This window comes from Dermacentor silvarum, chromosome 10 (genome assembly GCF_013339745.2).
Source record: "Dermacentor silvarum isolate Dsil-2018 chromosome 10, BIME_Dsil_1.4, whole genome shotgun sequence".
Classification (NCBI taxonomy): domain Eukaryota; kingdom Metazoa; phylum Arthropoda; class Arachnida; order Ixodida; family Ixodidae; genus Dermacentor; species Dermacentor silvarum.
In genome coordinates this window covers 31,653,502-31,677,340 of record NC_051163.1, presented here as the reverse complement: position 1 = coordinate 31,677,340, position 23,839 = coordinate 31,653,502, and the positions used below count along the sequence as shown (strand labels likewise).

At 46.7% G+C, this 23,839-nt stretch overlaps 1 protein-coding gene across 1 annotated transcript; it reads right to left on the bottom strand.

Moving 5' to 3' along the window:
* Window positions 1-598: 598 nt before the first annotated feature.
* On the bottom strand, window positions 599-20,280 carry LOC119431449 (uncharacterized). Its single transcript, XM_037698937.2, has 5 exons — window positions 19,475-20,280; window positions 15,310-15,465; window positions 9,199-9,288; window positions 3,847-4,038; window positions 599-735 (listed from the first exon to the last, which is right to left on the bottom strand). The coding sequence occupies exons 1-5, from the start codon at window positions 19,935-19,937 to the stop codon at window positions 599-601; spliced, it is 1,038 nt and encodes a 345-aa protein (XP_037554865.1). The 5' UTR covers window positions 19,938-20,280.
* Between the last annotated feature and the right edge of the window lie 3,559 nt (window positions 20,281-23,839).

Sequence of the window (23,839 nt, the reverse complement as noted above, 5' to 3'; positions counted from 1 at the left end):
GCGAAGCATCAATTGCGATAGCAAATTGAAGAGAGCTATTATGGAGTAATGATAGCAGCTTTATCAGCTGTATAAAACTTGGACATGCAGGCACAGCAACGGCAACACGCAGAACTGTTGTCGACGCCGCTGGCGTTTTGCCCGCGTTCGCTCAAATGCGTGCGGCGTGGTGACTGTGCCGGAGCCTCTGATATAAATAGGCACTTGGTGCCGCAGCTAAACGTAGCCTCCCTTCCCTGCCCCTCCCCCCCCCCCCTCCCCCACACCCTTCGCGCGTCGAAGGAAGAAGGTACGTTTACTCTACATATATGGTGATTGTAGAGGAGGAAGGAAAGACGCCTACTTCTGCAGCCCTTAAGGGAGCACAGCGCAGAACGCGCGTTTCTTCTCCGCCGTGCGTTCACTCCCCGTGAAAGCGCGTCCTAGCGCTCTTTCACTCGCACATACAGCGTTCGGCGGCGCGCGGCGACGATTTCATCTCCATTGACGTCATACGAACCTCACGGCGACGCGCGACGCCGACGGCAGAAATCTGCTTTTGAGTGTCCATATAATTGCTATCGCAATAAAAACCCTACAAAGCTGCAATATCTGGCATTCACAGCATAGGTGACAGCGACATGCACACGTGGGTGTGTACATACGTGTCTGGACTGGCGGTGGAACTCCCTCGTGCGCCGTTGGCGAACCAGTTGCTGACGTTGGTTATTGTCATGAAGCCGCACCGGCTTGAACCTGCAATCCGACAGCCAGGCAGAAAGAAACACCTGATGCATTCCACATTTTGGAAGGAGGTCCAGGAAAAATAAACCTAATTACTTTGATACCATGCCAAACATTGTGGTATTGAGAGAAGCACATGCATTGAAGGTCACAATAACCACCGCGGTAGCTTAGTAGCCACCGCATTGCCCTACTAAGCTCAAGGTCACGGGTTCAATCCCGGCTGCGGCGGCCGCATTTCGAAGGGGACGGATTGCAAAAACGCCCGCGTGCCATGCATTGAGTGCACATTAAAGAACCCCAGGTGTTAAAAATTAATCCAGAGGCCCCTACTACAGCAGTCCTCATAATCAGACGGTGGTTTAGGCATGTAAAACCACAACAATTAATTTAAAACTTTTTTAACGGTCACAATGAAGTGAAATTTCCTCTATCATACCTGACCTGAGCAACCTTTGTCAAATGCCGCCATGTTTGTGAAAACACGCACACAGGTCATGCCTGAAATGCTGTGCAGCATCCGAAATTCCAGTTATTCCCGCTATGCATTGGTGCTAAGGGGTAGGTGGCAGAGCTTCAGTTAAGTCAAATAATGGACAGGTTCAAGAAAATCAGGCCACCGAAAAATCTATTGGTGACTGTATTTTACATTTTTGCTAACAGAATATATATTCCGAGACACATGCACAAAAAAAAAAAAAAGCTTCGCATAACCAATGCAGTGTCACATCCTGCGTTTTCGATTGTGTTATCACAGAAAAAATACCCCATGATTACTAAATTTCAGATTTACTTTCTTATATCCAATAATTTGTTATACACATGTTCATTATTATACATGTTATACACAAGTTTCAACTGTATTTACAAAATAAAGGATGATCACAGCTGAAATCTTGCGTTTGCTTTCAAATTGTAAGGTGACAAATCCAGCATGGTTCAATAAAGCATGGGTAACCAGTTTTTCACAGCAGAAAACCAGGTTGTGCCAGCAAGTGTAATATTTTTATGTGATCGAGAGAGGAGAACTAAAAAAAAATTATATTCTGGGGTTTTACGTGCCAAAAACCACCATCTAATTATGAAGCATGTCGTAGTAGGGGACTCGGGATTAATTTTGACCACCTTGGGTTCTCTAACGTGCACCCAGTGCATGGTAAACGGGCATTTTTGAATTTCATGCCCATCAAAATGCAGCTGCTGTGGCGGAGAGGAGAACTGAATTCAGTGACTTGCACTTGGTCATGTTAAAACAGTGATGGCAATTACGTAACATGCAATAAAGCCAATTTTGGGAACCTTCTTGTAACTTTTGAATGATAAAGTGCATTCTATAAGATGGTTCTTGAAGCAAATTTTCGAACTGTGGAGTCGCTAAAATTGTTTTTTATGCTACTATATTCCCTCCAAGCGCCAGTTAATTCTGTCCACTGCAAATTTAGTTGATTTATTGCATTCTCACAATCGTGAAATGTGCACAGCTGCAGACTGGATTAGGAATGTTTCAATATTTCAGTAAATTCTGTCAAGCATACAGGATTTGCGGAGTCCATTCAACAACTGCTGACAGGAATTTCAGATATGAGAACGTAGACTATTTCACATCTAGCATGCTCGAAAAGCACCCATCCAGCCACTCGAAAAATGTGCAGGGTGTAAAACAGCGTGAAAAAATGAAAGAGGTAAACCAACTATATGATGGCATACCAAAACCAAGAGCAAACACTCAGCCGTCTACCTTCCATCTCGTTAGTTGAAGTACTGTGTACATATTATTTAATATTGCAATACAGGTCCAATCAGAAGTGCTTCAAGATGAATGCAACAATTGTGAAATATTATTTTCAACAATGCTTTGGCTTCTGACGGGCTATCTTGTGAATATAGCGCGTTATAGGGACGTGCAACTCTAGCGCCTGAAGGGGGCGGAGCTTCAGACTTAGTTGAAGGTGATGTGGCCTTCGTGACCAGAGGGCCCAGGAGCCCCAAAATATTGTATGGTCACGTGACTCACCTTAAATGAACCTTTATTACATAGATAACACAGATTGGCTATTTTCAAACTTCTAAGTTAGCTTATCACTACGGACTCCTCACAAAACAAAGAAATTGATTTTTATTATAAATTTCATTAACTACCGCACATATTCTCATAACTTCTTAGTATCATAAACATTAGATCTAATTTAAGATTGCACCATTATGTTGCTAGGCTAGATTTGTAAGCGGGAAATCAAGTAAAAAAAATAGGGTGAAACGAAAAAAAGTGAAAATTACCTTGCATGACCTTGCCGAGAGCTTCCTACATATTGCTTTGAATTAAAGTTAACTAGGCTCGAGCAGATACCGTCAAAACTCGCATAGTCACGATGATTTGGTGCAAGATCGTCAGGCCCCGTTGCACCCCACCCTTTGTTTTTACGTCTGTTCTGTCGTACCAAGCATCTTTTCACAGTAAGGGTGGTTTTTCTGGTATTGTAATTTAAAATTAAATTATGGGGTTTAACGTGCCAAAACCACTTCTGATTATGAGGCACGCCGTAGTGGGGGGCTCCGGAAATTTGGACCACCTGGGGTTCTTTAACGTGCACCTAAATCTAAGTACACGGGTGTTTTCGCATTTCGCCCCCATCGAAATGCGGCCGCCGTGGCCGGGGTTCGATCCCGCGACCTCGTGCTCAGCAGCCCAACACCATAGCCACTGAGCAACCACGGCGGGTATTCTGGTATTGTAGAAGGGTAATTTACTAATACGGTTTGAATACCGTATAGACTAATGTAAGGGCTGCACTATTTTTCCCCAATTTTGACGAAGTGTGGCCCTTACATGGGACCAAACCTTTTGGTCAAAATGGTGCCAGCGCAGCCCTGACTTGTGCACCCCCCTGGATCCCTGGATGCACCACTGCATCAGAGGTCAACGAGCAGCTCTCGCCACCTAGTAGCGGCATGCGGTAGTACGAGTGAAAATTCGCCGATGCACGAGCACAGCATCGGGGCACCAAATGCGATTGCTTCTGCGTTGAATTTTGGGCTGCCAAGTTGGGGGTGCGGCCCTTTAACTGATCAGATGTACAGCAAAGCAAGGCAAAGAGGCAACACTGAGAAGGGAGAGTGACGTACCACTCTCCATGGAGTAGGCGTTGCACTCCTCCACGACCCTCTCCTTGTCGTTCTGGCTAGGGTAAGGGTTCCGCTGATAGTGCCTCTCCAAGATTTCCAGGTGGCCCTTGACAAAGGTGAAGCGCTCACGCTGCTTGGTCAGCCGCTTCAGCGCGTCCTGGGGCAGCCTGGTCATGTCGGTGCTCGGGGTGGCTGTAACACACGAGAGAGGGTGTCGTCGCACACTGCACCAAAGTGCCGTTTCGAGGCAATGGCTGTTGCAAGATTTTTAACCGGCTTGGATAACATTTGGTGTCTGTCTTAACAAGTTGCAAGAGATTTCCTTAACTCTTTGACTGACAGGTTTATTTACCAGCACAAGAAAGAACCCTGCCAAGATTTTTCGTGCGTTGGTTCAGCGGACTTTCCATTCAGTAGAAAAACCTAGTTCTTCGTTGTCACTGTATCTGATTTCAGAATTTATAAAAGGTTGACACATTCCTTTATCTGCCAAAGTGTGCAACAACGGCTCACTATGGCTTCCCTGCCAATATTCAGCTCCTGCTGGGTTTTTCTCACATATTGGTTTAGTGGACATTTTACGCTACACAGAAGAGGGTTACTCATCACTGCGTTCTCCGAGTTTAGAATTCATCAACAGTTCATAAATTATTTCATCTGCCGAGGTGTGGACGGATGTGCCAACTGGCTCGCCATGGCCGCCCTGCCGAGTCAGCGGAGTCAGAGTGACAGAGCACCAAGACATATCTTCCACCAGCTACCAGAAAATTACTTTACAAGTTTCGTGTGTTTAGATGTCTCCTCCATAGATGGCACAATGGGCATGCACTAATATTCTTTGCAAGAGCTGCTTCGGGAGAGGCGGGAAGTGCACTGAAAACACCAAGCGAGTATACTTGGAAGAAGCAGTATTTGGGTGAGGATGGGTGGTTCGCGAGTTATCTCCAAGGTGGCAGTCAAGGGGTTAATACAACAGCAGTTCTGCAAGGCTATCATACCACAATGCATAAGGGCTCACAATGGTACATATATATAACTCCTACACGAGAAACACCACTGTTGATGCATGTGAATTTTTACACATGCTACAGAGCCATACAGTTTCCTACCATAGTACCTAGAGGGAAATCTGGGCACCACCATCTATGCGAGTTTTCTAACAGGTGCTGCGCCACCATGGGAATAGTGAGACACAACACAGCCTCCAGGTGAATGTTTATTTAACTAAGCATGCTAAAATGTACAGGTTCTGCATGAGCGATGCATGCAATGCACTGCAATTTGCACTGCAGTGACCTTTCATGCCCTGCTGCCTGCACAGGGCAAGCATCCGTTGCTTCGTACAGGCTGTACCACACATACTATGTCCAACATATAACAGAATAAAGTATGTAGGGGGGTGCAAATTGAATAGCAAGGGCTATACGAATCAAAAAGTATCTGCTATTCATTCTGATTCAACGCAAGATTTCACTATTCGAAGTTGTTGAATATTTGTTTCCTTGAGTACTATAATGGATAACAACAGTCCTTGCAGTCTACAGGGAGAAAGAGTGATGCAAATGGAGACTCTTCTGAATGATTCTGGTGTATTAGAACTGCAGTTACTGCATTGACGATCCAGTAACTAAACAAGAACATGGAGCGAGTAAGTTATGCACAATACAGGTGCTGTTCAGTAAGCTTCCCTCGCCTTGGGCAGCTTACGAATTCGGTGTCACTATTTAGACAAAGTAATTTGTAATTTGGGCAATTTCACCATAATTTGATTCCTTTACATTGATGTGAGGTGCTGTAGATTGCCCTTAGTACCTTCAGCGAGCACTATACACACTACTGCATGCACCTGGTGACCTGCTGTTCTTTTCTCTCATTACTGTCATTGTGCACCAGATATGGTTTCACTTTTCTTCGTGTCTCATTTACAAGCTTCTCAATTGACCTGCCATCCGGTTATTAATGGCATCGTGTGCATCAAACAATGTAAACAAGCATTTTGTTGCTGAACAGACACCATGGAACTCTTCATTTCAATTTTAGAGCGCAGCTTTTAGGCGCTCATTCCTCCGTTGAGCAAATTAGCACAGGGAAGGATTAAAGAGCAAATGCGGAGCGCAGCAGGGGATGAAAGACAGTGAGAGCAAAGAGAGAGCGAGAAGGAAAGCGCAGGAGGACAGCATGGCCAAAGGTTGAGGAGGAAAGCGGAGTGCCACACAAGATGTGCTCCACGGCGGCGACCAGGCATGCGGCAAGTGCGTCCAAACAAAGCGTTGGCGTGGGCTTCGGACCGACTGTGTATACACGACTTCGCCTCTGCCGCTGCCGCCGCTACAGAATGTGCTCTGCGCGAGCCACATGTTGCGGGGTTTCGGGCACTCGCAGTGGTTGTGCGACGTCCAGTGCGACGTTGTTTCATTGGATTGTGCTTCCGAGAGCTACATGTCCCTTGCCTCTCTGCCTGGACGGGGTGGCAGCAAGTCATAAAACACTGTTACTCGGCTGTCATCCCGCCCACAGCAAGGTCGACGGGCTTCTCCCATTGGCAGACTTTTGGCGGGATGCGAGCCCTGCTTGCGCGTGCTCCGGGCACGCGGGAGCAAGACGGGGCCCAAAGAGAGACTACATCTAGGCGTCGGAAGGTGCGTACGTGTTCCTCTCTACCGGTGGCGGCCCCCTTTGTCCGCCGCCGGCTGACGGTTACTTCGACTCGTCGACGTCCCGGCCTCAGTGCGCGCACTCTTCCGTCGTTCCGATGTCCTGAGGCAGCGCCTTCCAATCATGCCCCCGTCTGTTCCTCTGTTTCCATTTTCTCTGTTGTGGGGTGTGCGATGGCAGGCGCTGGCTGAAAGATAGACGGCCTCTCTCTCTGCTGGGTTCTTTGTTTTCTCTGTCGCAGAGCACCGATCCCGGCCACCAGCGACCATCTGGCCATGTTTTATGTTGCAATTTGATTTAGATTCGAATGTGTTGCTTAAACGTATGTTGTATCGAACCCCAGCTTAATAAACGTTCTTTGTTCCTTCTTGTGAGCTTCGCCTAGGGTCTCCCTTTCTGCGCGTGCTGGCACATGCAGCGGGCCAGACCAGGCACGGACACTGCTCGAACCCGTGGTAATCGTCCGGCGCGCGTGATATCAGAGCGTGCGCGCCGTGAGCGTAGCGGCAGACCACAATGTTCGTGCTTTCTTTCCGAACAATGAGCGACGCAACCGGTGGAAATGCTGTGTCTGCCGCTAAATGATCTGCCTGAGCAGAGGTTCAGCGCCGCCACCGAGAGGACTCTGTCGGTCAGAATGAAATTCTTTGCCATAATACATTGAGAATTCAAAACACCTAAACAGCTGTGCTCAAAATTCACATCGGGGAGTATCATAATCGTCGGCGATTTTTTTTTTTTTTAGGAATTGGTAACATTCAATATTTGGTTCAATAATCGAAGCTCTTAATTCCTGAGTATTCGTATTCAATTAAAAAAATTTGTAATTCAAACAGCACTTTTTAAACATAAAATGTTAAATATCAAACTCTCAATAAGGATACAAATATAATAGCGCAAGCTGTGTGGTTAGTATTTAATACCTCACATATTCTAACACCCCTACATCCATGCATTTTCTGTTTAATTTTGTCCTTTGGTTCACCAATGTGTTCCAAGAGTACATCAATGTAAACACAATGTTACCAAGGCTCTCGTAGCATCCGTCGAGAATGGCAGTAGGTGTGAGGACATCTATTTTTTGTATGTTGACTGGCTGCATTACAGGGGCCCTGAAATACTTCTTGAACATAATAAGAAAATGCTGCCAATCTGTCGTAGAGGCTACTGTGAACATGTGAGCCAAATATTAGTGCACTGCATGCAGCAGGGAATTTTGAATCTATGCAGCAGGGAAATTACAATCTCCTGTCAAACGCAGCGAAAAATGACATGCCGTCACTTACGCAATGTCGTCGTGCAGTGCCATCAAAAGCAGCTGGACCCACGAATGCTATTGGTTGATTACGTGATCGCGAGAGCATTCTCAGTAATACATAATTGCTAAATTTGACTTAAATAAATTAAAAATATGTTTGCAATCTCAAAACGACAGAAATATAATTTAATCTTTGCACTGTGCATAGCTGCATCCGCTGCGCGAGCTGCATAGTGTAGTCCACAGCAGCCGCGACACTCAACTTTTGCCCGGAGCTTTGCCCGCTTGGCTACGCTGTGTAGCTTACAGCATGCTAGCAGACAAAAAGAGAGAGAAAGCTGAGTATTAGTGTAATAATTCCACTTATAGTTGAAGGATTTGAAAAATATTTGCGGCGTGAGATTCGCAACACAACATCCTTTAATATGATATGTCCATTCTATTACTAGTTAGAAAAGTGTTTCAGGGCTTCTTTAAAGGGGCCCTGAACCACTTTTTACTGAAGTGGAGAAATGCATTTAAAGTTAAAATAGGCTCTTTCAGAAAGACTTTGCCGCAAAAAGTTCTTGAAAGCGTTAAGCAGAAGCGGAGTTACTGGCAATCAAACACGTCCTTCCCGGTGGTTCCACTCCTTCAATGCCTTGCACTGCGAAGGCGGAGCGGGGCGTGCCTACAACGCTTCACCCACTGAATGTCACCGTGGCGCACAGTTAAAATTTGATTTTGGATGTTCCCGTAGACGCCACTATTTCCGATTTTGGCACCTACGACGCCTCAAACATGCCAAACGCGGCTGCCCTCAGCGAGCCGCAGTGCACTCAGCCAGTGGACTCGCCGCGGTATCTACGCTATGTAGTAGACTGCAGCTACATGCAACCGCAGTGTTTACTTTGTGCACGAAAGAGCTGGAGTGCGCGCTCGTGCTCATATGCTCCTGTCTGGCTGCTCTACATGGTGCGAACCGGCTTTGTCCTGCACCAGCTTGACCGACGGATAGTAGCCACATTCAACTTGCGCATCTTGAAGCGCTCTCATTATGAGGTTAAGTCTGCCAAGGCATCTAACCAGGAGCGGCCAGGAGTGATGGCACACTGGCAAGCCTTCTTGATTTATGTCAGCATTGGCCAACAGCAGCCGCGTATAGGAGTCCACTATACTACGAAATAAAGTGTCCAGAAAAGAGTGAGGAGCAGGCTTCTGTTGAAGAGAGCGTTTGAGAGAAAGGTGACATCGCGCTCCGCTTGTGAGATCCACGTGCCACACACGACAGCAAAATTTGGCTGAGATGTTCACAGCAGCGTATGCTATCCACGAATTGTGTTTTTTCGCCAAGCCTGCAGGGTGGTTCAGGGCCCCTTTAATGGCCAGGAGACAGTCATGCTCATGCACACCAGCTTTCTAGCGCTTGCAGAGAAATGAAAACCGCAGCAGGGGCTCACAGTGCTTCAGCAGCTTGCTGGCATCCTTTCGACGATTGCAGAACCAGTTGTTCACCATGCTGGCTGTCACATCTGTCGGAACTGGCTCGCCTGTAACGATAGCAATAAATTTAGAAGAACAGGTGAGTGCGTGCTCTAATGCCTTCGTACCAACCACCCCTATTGGACTTCTATGATTCTCTGCATGAAAAACAGTTGCAGAAAAAAAAATATCGCATAGGGCCACTTAAAAGAAACCATAAGCGCCACCAACAACTATAGCTGGCCTATTGAGAGCAATAACGAATAAAGTTTTGACTTTCTGGCAGCTTTTTCGCCAAGGATGCACAATGTTGGAACACATGACAATAATACCCGCAACAGATGCCTTGAAAGTTCACTATACTCTGTTTGAGTAGTTCCGTGCAGCATTGTGGAAGCTACAGGCTTCTTCGACCAATCGTGGGGGGGGGGGGCAAGCACTTCTTAAAGGTCCCCTTCCGCGTCTTTTCGTTCGCTAACATCGAGCATTGCAGCGCAGACGGTGGAAGCATCTACTACAACTGCAACTGCATAGCGAGATCAGCTGTTATGATCGCAGCGGTAGAAAATTCGTCCCATATTTGCACTGGCACACTTCTCACAATATTTCGAGATACAGGGGAGAAGGAGGGTTGCAAAGGCGGAGTGTTCAGAAGGAGCACTCGGCCAGCGTGTTGCACAGGTTGGTGGCACCCTCTCTTGATTCCTCCTGTAACATCTACTTGCACATGGTACGCTCACTGACATCGGTAAGTGCCGCCGTTTTCTTAATTAAGTTCATGCACATTCGCCACACTCCTACTGCACTGTTCCAAGCATGTTCAATGCCAACTTATTTGTTCCTTTCGCGTAAAAGAGCAGCTTGGAACAATACCACACAAGCAAGTCTGCTGATGCTATTTTTGGGAAGAAGGAAGCACTACCCAGGAGGCAGTCCTCTGCAGTGTTGAGCTTGTGCCGACTACAAGTACCCACTGTCAAAGCAATTATTTGTTTGTACTTTTTAAATGCAAATTAATGTCTGTACGGCAGCATTGCACTTGTTTGTTGTTCGTTGAACATTTTCATTCAAACAAGTGGAGAACCCTATCCTCAGTATCACAGAGCCTCAATAAATGTATTATTAAAGAACGAAGCAAAACCGGGCAATAAACCACCCTGCAACCTGCACAGAAACTTCCAAGTAAACAACTGCCAACAAAATCACTTGTGAAGGCCATTTAGTTGTCCAACAAGTTCCGAACTGTGGCACTACATCTCGCAGCGCAAGAATCTGCGCTCGCTGATTGTGTAGCCTTGGCTCTGCTGCGCGAAACTACTGCAACAGAGTATAAGTAACTTTAACAGCTACACTATGAAAAAAAAAAAAAAAGGGGGAGGGGCAGGAAATGGAAGAAAATGAATCAGAAGGTGATGCCATGCGTCACCTTCTGATTCAGTCATGACACTGAAACTTGTGGGTTCTTGGTGTCTCACAGGAGACCAACCACCGCGGGTTCGAGCTTAGCGAGCCACAGGGCCGCGTCAGCCGTCGCCTCCAGCACTGCTCGCGCGCGAGCTCAGAGGCCGCAAGGGGCTACTGAGCGACGCACACAAAAACACAGTAAAGCCCTGAGTTGACGGAAACCATTTACTGAAACCGTTGGCACCAGCACTGCACAAACGCCCGCACGGAAGGGAGCCAAAGGGGTCCCGCACCAAGGCGAAAATACAATAACAGGCGCCTATAGCACGTCGCGGCGAGAGCACAGGCTCAAGCTGGGACATGCCGCTAGGAAAAGTCCCGGCGGCTATGCTACTTGCTCTGGCGATAACCAATGGGTCAACTCGCGAGAGCACGGGCAATATCCTTCGGCGTAGGCCTTCGGCAAGTGCGGCTCGGCGGGGTACGACCTCGCGCGAGCACTAATGGCACCGCTCGTCGGCTTAGCGTCGGGAAAGGATCAGCACAAAGTACGCGCTCCCCGCGCGGGCAAAGGCACCGTGCGCGAGCTCCAGTCCTAGTCACAAAGGTGTCGGCGGACGAGAGGAAAGCATGAACGTACCGTGCGCTGGTCCCGGAGAGAAGTCCCGAGGCACGCTACGCCGCTAGCAGCCGACAACCGGCCGCGTAGTGACGTCAGCGCCCCGCACCGCCGCGTGCGCAGCGCCACCGCGGGAACTGGTTAGGCGGCGCGGGCGGAGAAGGAGGCCAGCGTGGAACGATGGTGAGGGATGGCAGAGCAGGCGAAGCCCGTGCAGTCATGCCGGCGCAACCCTCAATCCCCACAAACTTGACAACAAAATTTGTCCTGACAACAAACTTGACAATAAACGTCATGTCCTGCGCCGCCTTAACAAGCTCAACAAACAATGTTGGAGATCATTCTGTGGCTCTCTGGACCCAAGAAAACCTCTCTCTAGAATTTGGCAAATAGTGCGAAGCCTTCGATCGCCTCCACAACAGATGCAGCTGTTCAGCGCTGTGGCCATACGGCAAGGCCCGCGTGAAGTTGAGGTCGCCGAAGACTACTAAAAATTACTTGTGAATGCCTCTAGCGGTTTACCAACGCGACCACAATTGACGTTTCCACCATCTACTGATCACCGTCTGGATGCGCCTTTCGCTATGCAAAAGCTCGACGCTGCGGTATCTGCTTCCCGCCAGTCATCTTGTCCAGGACCAGATGAAATCACATACTCCACGATTTGTCATCTTGGTGTGGAAGCTCGAGAAATGCTCCTGCGGCTCTACAACTCTACGTGGGACTCAGTGACTGCGCCTGACAACTGGAAGTGCAGCCGTCTTGTGGCTCTGCTGAAACCCGGGAAATGCCCGCATGATCTTTCACATAATCGCCCGATAGCCTTGGCAAGCTGTATCGGTAAAGTGATGGAGCAGATGGTACTGAACAGACTAGAATGGCTACTCGAGAGAGGTGGTGGATTTCCCAATCTTATCAAGGGATTCCGAAGAAGCTGATCATCTCTTGACGGTGTGATCGACCTTAGTATCTTCTGTCCAACAGGAGAAAAGACGCCTTCGTCTGGTTGGTGCAATATTTCTGGATATTAAAGGTGCCTACGACAACGTATTCCGCCATTCAATTCTTCAGGCGTTTGAAGATATCGGAGTTGGTGGCCGGATGCATGCGTGGTTGTACAGTTATCTCAGTGCACCTCACTATTTTCATGTCCATTATGGATGGCGAGACTGATAGACATGACGTTCGCAGGGGTGTTCCGCAGGGCGATGTCCTTAGCCCTCTACTGTTCAATGTTATACTGGTGGGGCTTGCAGACGAGCTACCTGACACAATGCATATCAGCATGTACGCGGATGACATTTGTATCTGGTCATCTGGGGTCACACGTCCATAAGTGCGTGAAAGGCTTCAATGTGGGGCTACCATCACGGCGAAGCACTTGCACCATAGAGGCCTGCAACTCTCGGCAACTAAGTGTGCAGTGCTGGCATTCACGCGCAAATAAATGTCACAATATCCCATCGTTGTCGACGGAACGGCGCTCCCTTTAGTCACCTATCACTGATTTCTTGGTGTGATGATAGACCGCAATCTTTCTTGGACAAAACGTGTTACTGCGCTTAGCGCTAAACTGACAAACTTCATACACGTTCTTCGGGTTATATCTGGACTGAAATGGGGCCCTTCTGAACATAGTTTGCTCCAAGTGTACCAGGCACTTTTTGTGGGCTACATACGCTACAGCATGCCTGAGCGATCTAACATGGGGTCATCTTGTATGAGCATACTGGAGAGCCTTCAGGCACAAGCACTGCGGATATGCCTTGGCTTGCCACGCTGCACGTCAACTAAGGGCACAATAGCGGATTGCATACTCGCGACCTGACACCAACTCAGTAACCAAAGCACTCATGCAGGACCTTACGAAGGCATACAGAGCCCATGCTGACAGCATCCACAGATGCCTACATATGATCGACCCAGACGGTAAATTCTGTTTGCCCCTGAAGGTTACGCGGAGCAAAGCGTCATTGCTACGCAGAATTCGACTGGGCGTTGCTTTCACGCGTCACTACGCACACCTCATCGGCCAGTCAAACAGCCCTGATTGTGAACACTGCCACACGCCTGAAACGCTGGAACACATATTGTGCGATGGAGTGATGTGATGATGGAGCGAAGGACGTTGGAAGGTTCTCTAGCCAGCGTTAGCAGGCAACCACTGTCGGAGGACGCCATCCTCGGCCCATGGCCTGACACTGCAGCTTCAATGCGGGCAACTAAAGCGCTGTTTCTGCAGAACACGAAGCTAGACGAACGGCACTAGTAGGGCCACTGTCTATTTACATAAGCACTCACCACTCCTCCTATCATCATCACCCATGCCAGTACTTTCACTCCCCTCTTCCCCAGTACAGAGTAGAAGACTAGAGCACACTAGCTCAGGTTGACCTCTCTGTCCTTCCTACCGATATCTATCTATCTAATTGTGTTAACCACATCAGTGACGTGGAGACGGGCATTGTTGTGGAGCAAGATGACCCCATTCGTCAATTTTCCACGTTGTTTGTTCTTCATTGCGACATGCAGCCGATCCAGCGTTCCACAATATGGAGAGCGATTGATAGTCTCTCCAGGTTTAGTAAATTTGATCAGTAATGGCTCCTGACGATCGAAAAAATAAAAAGTCAACAGCACCTTTCTGGTAGAAATGACTGCCTTTACTTTCTTTGGGGTGGTGAATTCAAATGTTTCCACTGTAAGCTTTGCCGTCGTGTTTAAGGCTCGTAGCAGTGGCACCATGATTCGTCCCTAGTCACAATTGCAGACAAGAAGTTGTCACCCTCATTGTGATACCGGATAAGATAAGTCAAGGCATCGCCAAATTTCTCCGTCTTCTAGCAGTGGTTCAAAATCTTGGGCATCCATTGCGCACACAAGAGCCGATAACCGAGATGGTCATGAATTATGGTGTGAACCGAACGGTGGCTGATGTTCACACACACTGCCAGTTCATCGATGCTTATCCTCCGTTCTTGTCTAATCAACTCATCAAACTTTGCAACTGTGTTGGGGGTGATTGAACGGTTGCTTTGGAAGTCTTGGATCGTCTTGGCAACTTTCACGTCTTTCTTTGAACCTTTTGCTCCACCACTTCACAGTGGCCAATGAAATGCAATGTTCACCGTACACGGCAGCCATACGGTGACTAATTTCTTTTTGGGAAGCACCTTCAGCTATCAAAAACCTCACGACACCACGCTGTTCAACTTTTGGAGTGTCTATTATGTCACGCAACCATGTTCAACCCAGTGTATGAGAGCATTAAAGAACATTTATCCTCACACCTGCATGTCACTTTTGTAAATGAGAGATGCCTGTGTGCAACGTGCATGCCTCACAGATAATGCACCGAACCGTTAATGCGTAGGGCGGGTTGGCTCACTTTCATTTGAATCACCCTCGCATATATATATATATATATATATATATATATATATATATATATATATATATATATACACATCCCTAGTTCTTTTACAGTGCAGCTCTTAGGCAACTGTTCCTGTGGCGAGCGTTGCCGTAACCGAGCGAACGAGCACAGCGAAAGATAAAAGAGCGAATGTGGAGCACAGTGGGGGATAAAAGATGCAAGGAGGAAAGCGAAGGAGGAGGGTGCAGTGGAACTATGAGGCGGAAAGCGAAGGAGGAGGGTATGGCAAAAGTGTGAGAAAAAAAGCGAAATGCGGCGACGATGGCTACGAGGTGGCGTCAAAGCAGCACGCACGCATCATCTGGGAGGTCTGTCTGCAGCGGCTGTTAATCGCGCCCACGCACTAGCTCTCGCAATCTCCAGATTAGCGGGCAGTCACACCACACTTCACTCCGTTTGCAACGTGCCGCACGAGACAGGTTGTCTGCGCCAGCCAATACATCGTGAAATGAAAACGCTTATAGAGCTGCGCTCAAACTTCGCATTTGGGAGTACCGTAATCGTTCGTGAATATTTTTTGTCCTTGGCAATGTAAACACACTGCCAGCATTACGTTACGACATCAACCGCGAGTAATTATGCCACAAAATGGCAGCGAACGTCAAAGGATAACCGAGACCGACAGCGTACCAGAATTGAGCGCACTGAGGTTGCACTCAGTGGCGATGGCATCCCTCTCGTCCGCCTCGGGATAGGGGTTGGCCTCAAATGCCCTCCGCAGCACCTGCAGCTGGGAGTCGGTGAAGCGGAAGTGGTGCCGCCGTGGGAACGCCAGGCCTTGAACGCCTGCGGGGATTCAATGGAGGGGCCAAGAGTATGACTACACGGGGCAACTTTTTACATTAGCAACAACGCAGTCGGCCATCGCAAATTCAACCCGAGTTGATTAAAGTTTTTCACTTAACCCTCTCCATACCAACAGGACGTCGGGAAAAACTAACCGATACCATGAATGTGCTCACAAGTTCAACCTGAGTTGATTCAAGTTTTCACTTGCTGAGGCTAACAGCAACAAGGAGTTATTTGTTCAAAGTGCATCCTACAAGCGTTCACACGCTGTACTTCAGCATGCCTAGAGCCAGGGACAACCAATGAGAGTCTTATCGCTGCAAAGCCAGATAACGTGTTGACGATAACTTGTCCTCTTCGTCTCGGCAAAAATGGACTGACGACATGGACTAGAAGTTGGTTCACTACTTCTCAAAGATTCCAACAACCACTTGCAATGTTTACATGCAGAAAAAGAAACTCACTAATTCAACCATGAAACCACGTGTCAGCTAATTCAACATGAAAAAAATATTGGTGGAAAGTCACGTACAAATGCAGTGCCTTTGCCAAAGGAGCAGACAGTCAAAATTTTCGTTTGAAATACACAGTTATAGAGAAGCAGCAATGAACAGCATACAGTGCTAAAACTGATGCGGACTCGCAGAAGAAGCGGATGCAGTGAGCTCTGCGTGTCCTGAGCATTCTTGTTCCTCGCTCGTCTATGTCCATTTCACCTCCCGAGTTCACACCCTTTTTTGCACTGTTGATCAGTCGCCATGCAATTCCACCAACATGCCCAACCGATTGGGCAATTCTTCAGCTGGCCAACGCTGCAGCAACCTACACGTGAAAAGTGTGTGGGCCACAATGCCCTCTCGCCCCCTCTCTTGCACAGAATTTACTGCTGAAATATCTGTCTCCCCACACCTTTACCTCTCTTGGCCGCCAGTCGCAAAATGGAGGGGCAATATCAGCTTGTAAAGTTCGCTTACTGCCTATCAGGCATGGTAAGACCACAGAGAGACACAGCTCAATTTCAAGGGATTGTTTGTTTAGCATTCATATGCTAGCTCAAGCACAAGTCGTGAGTTACTTCAAATTAATAAAACCGCAGTTTGCAGAAAACCTAAAAGTCACACTTTTACATTGGTGTTCAGGTAATACAAATCCGCGCTGCAAAATCCCACCAAGGTAGAATCAATGAAGGTCGACCATACCAACATAGGAAACTCACCCAACTAAATGAATGGATATACCGTGGTCACAACTGCCAAACTTAAGTGACGAAAATCGAAGAGCCCCCCAAAAAAGGTAAAAAATTACAAATTTTCTTTATTACTCAAGATGTTCAGCATTTACTAAAACAATTCAGATATTCATTCTGTAGACACACTGAGAATAGGAACTCTGCTCTCGACTAGAATGACCCACACCACAGGCATAATGGAAATATTCACAAAATAAGAACTCACAAATTCACAAATTTTAAAAACAACAATTTGAAGGCAAGGATGGTGTTAAGAATGACTGTACTATAAGGCACAAGCATCAGTTTGTTGAATGTATAGGGAATATGGTATATAGGATCCCTATGACGTGCAGACACGTGTACATCGGACATACTCGCAGATGTGTTAACACAAGATTAAGCGAACATATGCCTAGTTTAAAAGGATGCCTCAGTACACACTTGACCTTGCATTGTAACAAGTGTACGTGCACATCCTGCTTTGACAATACAGTCATTCTTTTCAAACATTGTAATAAAACATCGAGAAAAATCGTGATAGCGTATTTCCCAGCAAAAAGAACATTGTGTGAGTCACCCATCCATTGCTATGTTAGATAAAGAGATGTCGCTACTTTCCACGTGTCTAATTTCCAGACAATTTACGTGATCGCTGTGTGCTCCCTAGATGGAATCTTGAGACGTTTTGCACAGATCTGTATGGTATTAAAGTCTGATGTTTACAAAAAAATAAAACTGTTGTTAGAAAGTGCTCGTCCTTGTGTATCTTTCTTTGTCTCCATTTGTTTAGAGCAAAATTTCACTCGAACTAGCCCAGCTCGCAGTGATTCTTCGGAATTACTGGTGTGATTACGACAATCCTAAATAAGCTCTAAGGACTGGGCGTGTCATGACACAAAGTTAGCAGGTGTGTATGGTATACAGGGCTGCCAATTCATTTAGAACACGGCAACTGTCCTCCACAGCTGCGTCGCAATCGGAAAATAGCACGTCTGCTGTTTCTCCAAAGCGCGACTCCTGTGACCTCAAAAGTAGATGCGACTGTGAAGCAACAGTGCATGAAGGACAAAAGCCATAATAACTGAAGCCACGAACGTGCGTGGTGCAATTTATGCTTTTGGTTTCCATTATACTCCACATACCGCTACTTCGACATGCCAAACAAACTAGCACATTAACTTGTACCAAGTAAATGCGACTGAAATCACAATTTTGGGACACAGCACAACGTGAGCTGAAGACAGCTTTCCAGCAAACACCTGTGCAACCGGATGCAATGAACTGTGCACGGCCTAAGAAACGAGTCACTAAAAATCTGCCGGAATTGACGCAATACACCTTCAGCCGATCCTCTGTCGGGACAGAGTAGGGGCAACCGCAGAGGTAGCGGACAGCCGTAGCATCAATGATTTGGTATTTACGAAATGTTCAAGCAGCACGCAGGACAAATTAGACCAGACTCTTTTTCCTTCTACATTGTACTCCGTATCATTGACGTAGCCGCAACCTGTGATAAAAGACGTGCTACCTGGATAAAAATGCTTAAGGAAGAGCAAGCACCTAGTGTAATACGGAGACATAAAAGGAACGTAAGAAGAAAGAAGAGCATGGACGAAAATGTGGAAACGGTGTGTTTCACACAATGCAGTCTCTGTTGACGCAGACAATCGGGACTACAGGTGCATTCACAGTTGCTACCTCTCCAAAGGCTAAGACCACAAAGCCACTGTGCGAAATATATTCACACATGCAGGAGGTTGATTAGTGCTTTTTTTTTATGTCAGCTTGGGTTTTTCATGGCATTGACGAGACCCACCATCCGTAAGCAGTCACTCGCGACCTTTCAGGGTTCACAAACTCGAGTATGAGATGTAAAAAAAAAAAATATTGCCTTTTTCTTCTTCAAAATGAGATGTACTCTCAGAAAAAGCTAAACCATGTCAAGCTTATCCCAAACAATAAGCTGTTGTGCATGAAACTAAATCTCTCAATTGAATGAGCAGAAACAGGTGTAACGTGAGAGCTCTGCCATCTATCCCCATGCCATCAGGCTGCTAGACCCGCGAGAAGTAAATTCAGCCGATAAAATTGATTCCCGCATCGCTGCAAAAGCAAGTGGAGAGCCCGGCATCTGCCGGAAGAGCGCAGGTAGAAGCAACAATCACAAACTGCTTGCGCAAGGACTTCCACGCTACCGCGACCTCCGTTACAACGCGGCCGAAAATACTTATAAACAACGAAAGATGCAAGAGTTAACCGGCTAAATGATTCCCCGAAATCACGGAAAGAACAACGCGCCCGAGGAACTGCGACCTAGCGTGAGGGAGGTCAACTCGCCTCGCTGAAGCCGCAAAAAGTGTTGCGATCGTGCGCCGCATTGAGCAACAGATCGACCGCAGTCAAAAGAAAAAAGCCCGTTAAAAGCGTGCCGTCAGACGTAGTTCGAAGCCCGGTGCAAATACCTTCCGCTTCCGCGAAGCGTTCGAAAGTGTACAAACTCGCACCGCGAAGGCTTCCCATCAGCTGATCTACTTTCGATGCACTCCAATGCGCCCGCTCGCCGCTGCGTATTTTTCTACGCAAAACCGCTCTCGAAAGCTCATCGTTCGAGCTCCCGAAATATTCGTCTCGCTTCTTCTGCGAAGGGTCACGAAATCGCCGAGTATGCGCAGCGCAAAGGCGCCAATCAGCTGATCACTGTTTAGGACGCACTGCGAGCTGCGCGGCCATGCTGTACAGGGGGGGGTGCCCAATGAAGCGGCATGCGAAACTCACCTCGGGGCACAACAGCGTTCGAGTGTCCCTGCGAAGCGTCCGGGGGTGCAGTCGCCGACCTCTGACACCCGTCTGCAACTGCAGCGACAGCGCAGTCCTGCTGTTGAAAGCCATTCTGTTGTTGCTGGTGTGCCGGCGACTCGGTGGACGAGCTCTCGGAGCTCGACGTGCACTCGTCCTCTTCGTTCCTCGGCGTCGCTTGTTGAGCCGGCGGCTGCGGCTGCGTCGGCACGCTCGCTACGGTCGTCGGAGGCGTCGCAATGCCGTTCGGTGCCGTAAATCCACCGCCGTTAGCACCGACGTAGTGCTGAGGAGGCGAGCGGCGTTGATCGGCGCCCCTGCGGATGGTGCGCTCCAGCCGCTCCAACTTGAAGTATATGATGCCGATCTCTTTCATCGTGATACCGGTGTCTTTTAAGCGGCGAACCAAGTCGATCTGTTCGACCGTAAACTTGAGCACCATCGTCGTCCCGGAGGCGTGGTAAGGTCTCCGGAGATTGGTTTTGTAAGGTTGTTGCAGGCGTTAAGAGAGGCATTCGGTTGACCGCTAATAGTTAGCTTACTAACCGTGCTGGTTAGGTGAGGTTTCGCTCCGGTTAACTAGGTCCTCCGGGGTGGGGATGCGAAGTCGTCGGTTCGCACGCCGCAGTCGGCGTCTCTCGTGCGCAGGGGCATGCCTCGGTAACGTGCCAACGAAGGCATGTTGCGCAAGGTGCACGCTAACGATAACTAAACCAACCAACTAACCCTAACTTAAACGTTACATGTTTCTCATGTGCGCCGGAGGAGGGCGCCACCTGCTTGACTGCGCACTCTAGTGGCTGTAATTAGAACTGTTGGAGACCATAAAGCTTTTATTGTAAAAACCACTTTTAAGAATAACGTTGCTCGTAACAAATAAAAGCCTGCACAAAAAAAGTTATTTAATAAGTGAAGATATATATTGATACCCAGATTCAGCATAGTGTGAAAAAAAAAAATAAAAGAAGCAGCAGCACCTAGAAATATGCCACACATAAAAGCATAACAGTTATTATAACTGCATGCTTGTAACTGTTCGGAAAGAAAACCGTTACAACATGCGCTACAACATTGCGTCTCATGTTTTATAGCCTTCGAGATTGGGTTTTATTACACGCTACCCCGAAGTATTAAACGAACACTACACCAAGAAAACCGTCGCTGGAAAAGGAAACTTAGAAACATGTCTAAAAAAATGTATTTTTTTTTAGTGGTGCTTATGGTGTCGAAATTGTACCCCCATCAATGGCTTTCTCAAAGTACCTAAATATATCTCAAAGGTCATACTTTTATATACTGCAGGCACCGGAAGCGCTTGCAACAGTACACCGTAGCCGCTAATTTTAACCAACGTGTGTTAACTCTCCGGATATGCTTAAAAGCACATACAAAAAGTTTAATACAATCTCTATTATGGTCGAAGCCGTGGTCGAAGCTCTAATAATGCGGCTTACACACGCTCGCACGTTACGGCGGCAAATTTGAATCTGCTGAGATCCGCAGCAAAACAAAACACTGATCGTTCAACACACTTTCTTTAACATACTGCTCGCGTATGTTAAAGCTCAAAATAATATTTAAGCCAACCGATGATATCGATGTGTAACTCCGATTATACGCTTAAGCTGCTGGTAACGACCGTGAACATTTTGATGACTTTCTCGTTGCTATGCTCCAAGGTGGCCGGCAAATGCGCCATATCAAAACACCCAAATCTTTTCCTGTTGTGATCGAGTCAAAACAATATTCAGTGCCAATTTAACAGTAAATGCGAGCGAACTGCGTATGCGTTACACCGCGCCTCTTTGAGGTCCCAGAGCCAAGCGTACAGGAGCATCACTCGACACACGTCATGCCTCGTCGGGGAGCGAAGCGCAACCATAGAATGAAGAACCACTTTGTGCAACTGACAGTGGTTCCGGAGCCGACCACCGTCAGTTGCATAGTTTAGTAAGGAGCACAAATACTGAAAAATGCATGTTTTGCTAACGTTCCAGCCTTGGCACGGCCTTCGTCAAACTATATATATATATATATAAAGTACTTATTAATTGGCATAATTATGTTAATTATTTAATAAAGCATTCCACCTAATCGATTATAGGCTTTTTTATGGACTATTTCTTACACAAAAAATGGGTGCACATAAAAATACATACAATATATCTATTTTGTATAAATTTTTGTATTGTATGAATTGTTAGTATTCAAAGGCTACTTGCGCTTTTATTTATATATATATATATATATATATATATATATATATATATATATATATATATATATATATATTTTGAGTGAAAGTACTTACGCGTGTTTGTATTCATGACGTCCTACATTTAAAAAAAAATATGCTTCACCATTAGAGATAACTTATAAATTGAACTATGGGTGCTTGCAATCGCATTCTTGATGAAGGCCAGACCCTGGCCGAAATGCTGAAATTAAATGTTGCTTTTTGCTTTTTTACATGCACATGCACTTTTCAATTTATGAAATGCTGGATCCGAAGAACTACTTAATTGAGTTGAGCCCATTTCATGAACTGTAATTCCGTGAAGCAAGCGGCTGCAACAAATGGCATGCTGCTGCAGTTGTGAAACTGTTTTTTTTTTTTTTTTTGTTGTTAAAGGTTAAAATTCAGTCCTTAAAGGGACCTGCAACCAATTTTTTATGGCAATTCCTTCATGTATATATATATATATTCCTGCTTCCTGCAGTCATTATAAGGCATGGAAGGAGAAAAGATTGTTTCCTTCCACCATCCTATAACATGACCTAGCTTTTAAATCTTCAATTCCTTGCTTTCTTTTTTTGTAATTATTTAGCGATAACGGCTCTATGAAAGACTTCTGTGTTCAATCAAATTTGACTTTTCGTCATCACTGCAATCACAGTACAGCTGACACCGGCCTTTGTTGAAGCAAATCTCGTTCAAAAAAGTAGATCTGACGCACTCCGCGAATCAATATTACATTCTCATTGAAAAAGCAAATTGGACTGAACAGTTGTTTTTTCTTTCTTTGTTACTTCCATCAAGATGCGGCTACCACAGCCGGGTTTGAACCCAAGACCTCCTGCTCATGCAGCTGCTCAACGCCATATATCCACTAGCTGTTAAGCCACAGCGAGTGATGATGGATATATAGCTATGCACCTACATGTATAACATTTCGCAATTTAATTGGTTCCAATCGAACATCGCTGGCATTAGGGCCTTGATATGCTAATTGGTCCCAATTGTGAAAGTCACTAGATAAAAATAGTTAATAATAGCATAGTAATTATAATGCGAGTCTTCAATTAAGAAAATTTTTCTATTTCGATGTGACCGCAATGGAGAGAAGCATTTAGCTTTTTGTGAAGTTAAAAATCTGACTTGAAACATTGACAATTTCTCTTCACGTGGAATCATTTTCAAACAAAATTCAACCAAATTTTGCTTATATGTATAACACCTGACAGAGATCTTTCCTGGTGAAGTTGTGAATGGTAATGTTTCTCGAATGGAGTTTCAATTATATCTGTGTCGTACTAGTGTCCAGACCCATGCGCATCCACCTCGTATGCAGGAGGGTACGAACAGGGTTCAAATCCCAATGCTGTCGGAAACCCATAAGGTTTTCTGGTGGGTATATATCGGTTTTATATATGTGTTCCCTGGCCTGGTGTTTGGTACTTGAGGGGGGTTCGCATCTCGAGAGGGGGTCCATAAATTTCTAGGCGTGGTTCTCTGGGTGCCCCTTGTATAACCAGACAGCCATTTGGGAGCGAATCCGCCATGGCTTCGAGAGGCAGACAAATGCTGCTGCCAGGTACCTACCAGTAAAATAGGTACAAGCGCACTCTCGGGCAGGTGCTCGGCCAATTTGGGACCTCAACGCTTGGAAAGGGGTGTTTCTCCTCAACCCGAGGGCGTCCACGTATAATAAGGTGCATTGGGATACCACATGTGAATTCGCCAACGTGAGAGCTGCCCAGATCCCCCCTTTCTTTTTTTCAGACTTTTGTTCCCGGCTCCTGAATTTTAGCTCAATTGTTGCACGCTCACGCCTTTAAGCAGCAGTAGCAGACGGCAGTGACATCGCTTCCACTTGGAACCGGAAGCTGGGGGAAACGACCAATGGAGGAGCACAGATGAGAAGGGCAAGTTGGCGGTACTTAATCTGGTTGGCAGACACGTGTATGGAGGGGCTTTACTCCCAGCGTTCTTAGTTACCACTGTACTGTGTCACAAAACTGCAATCTATGCCTGCAAATTTTCTAATCTCATCATGCCGTCTGCTAGATTTGTGCAGCAGGCAGAGGCCAAAGTTAAAGTGCCAGGATGGCCAACTCCTCTTC

Bases quoted from the DNA above. Each gene is read 5' to 3' on its own strand.
- LOC119431449 (XM_037698937.2), bottom strand. From the start codon at position 19,937: ATGGTGCTCAAGTTTACGGTCGAACAGATCGACTTGGTTCGCCGCTTA. The intron at 9,289-15,309 runs GTACGCTGTCGG...CTATCGTTACAG, and splicing joins CCTCAGTGCGCTCAATTCTG to GCGAGCCAGTTCCGACAGAT. The intron at 736-3,846 runs GTACGTCACTCT...GTCGGATTGCAG, and splicing joins CGCCTACTCCATGGAGAGTG to GTTCAAGCCGGTGCGGCTTC.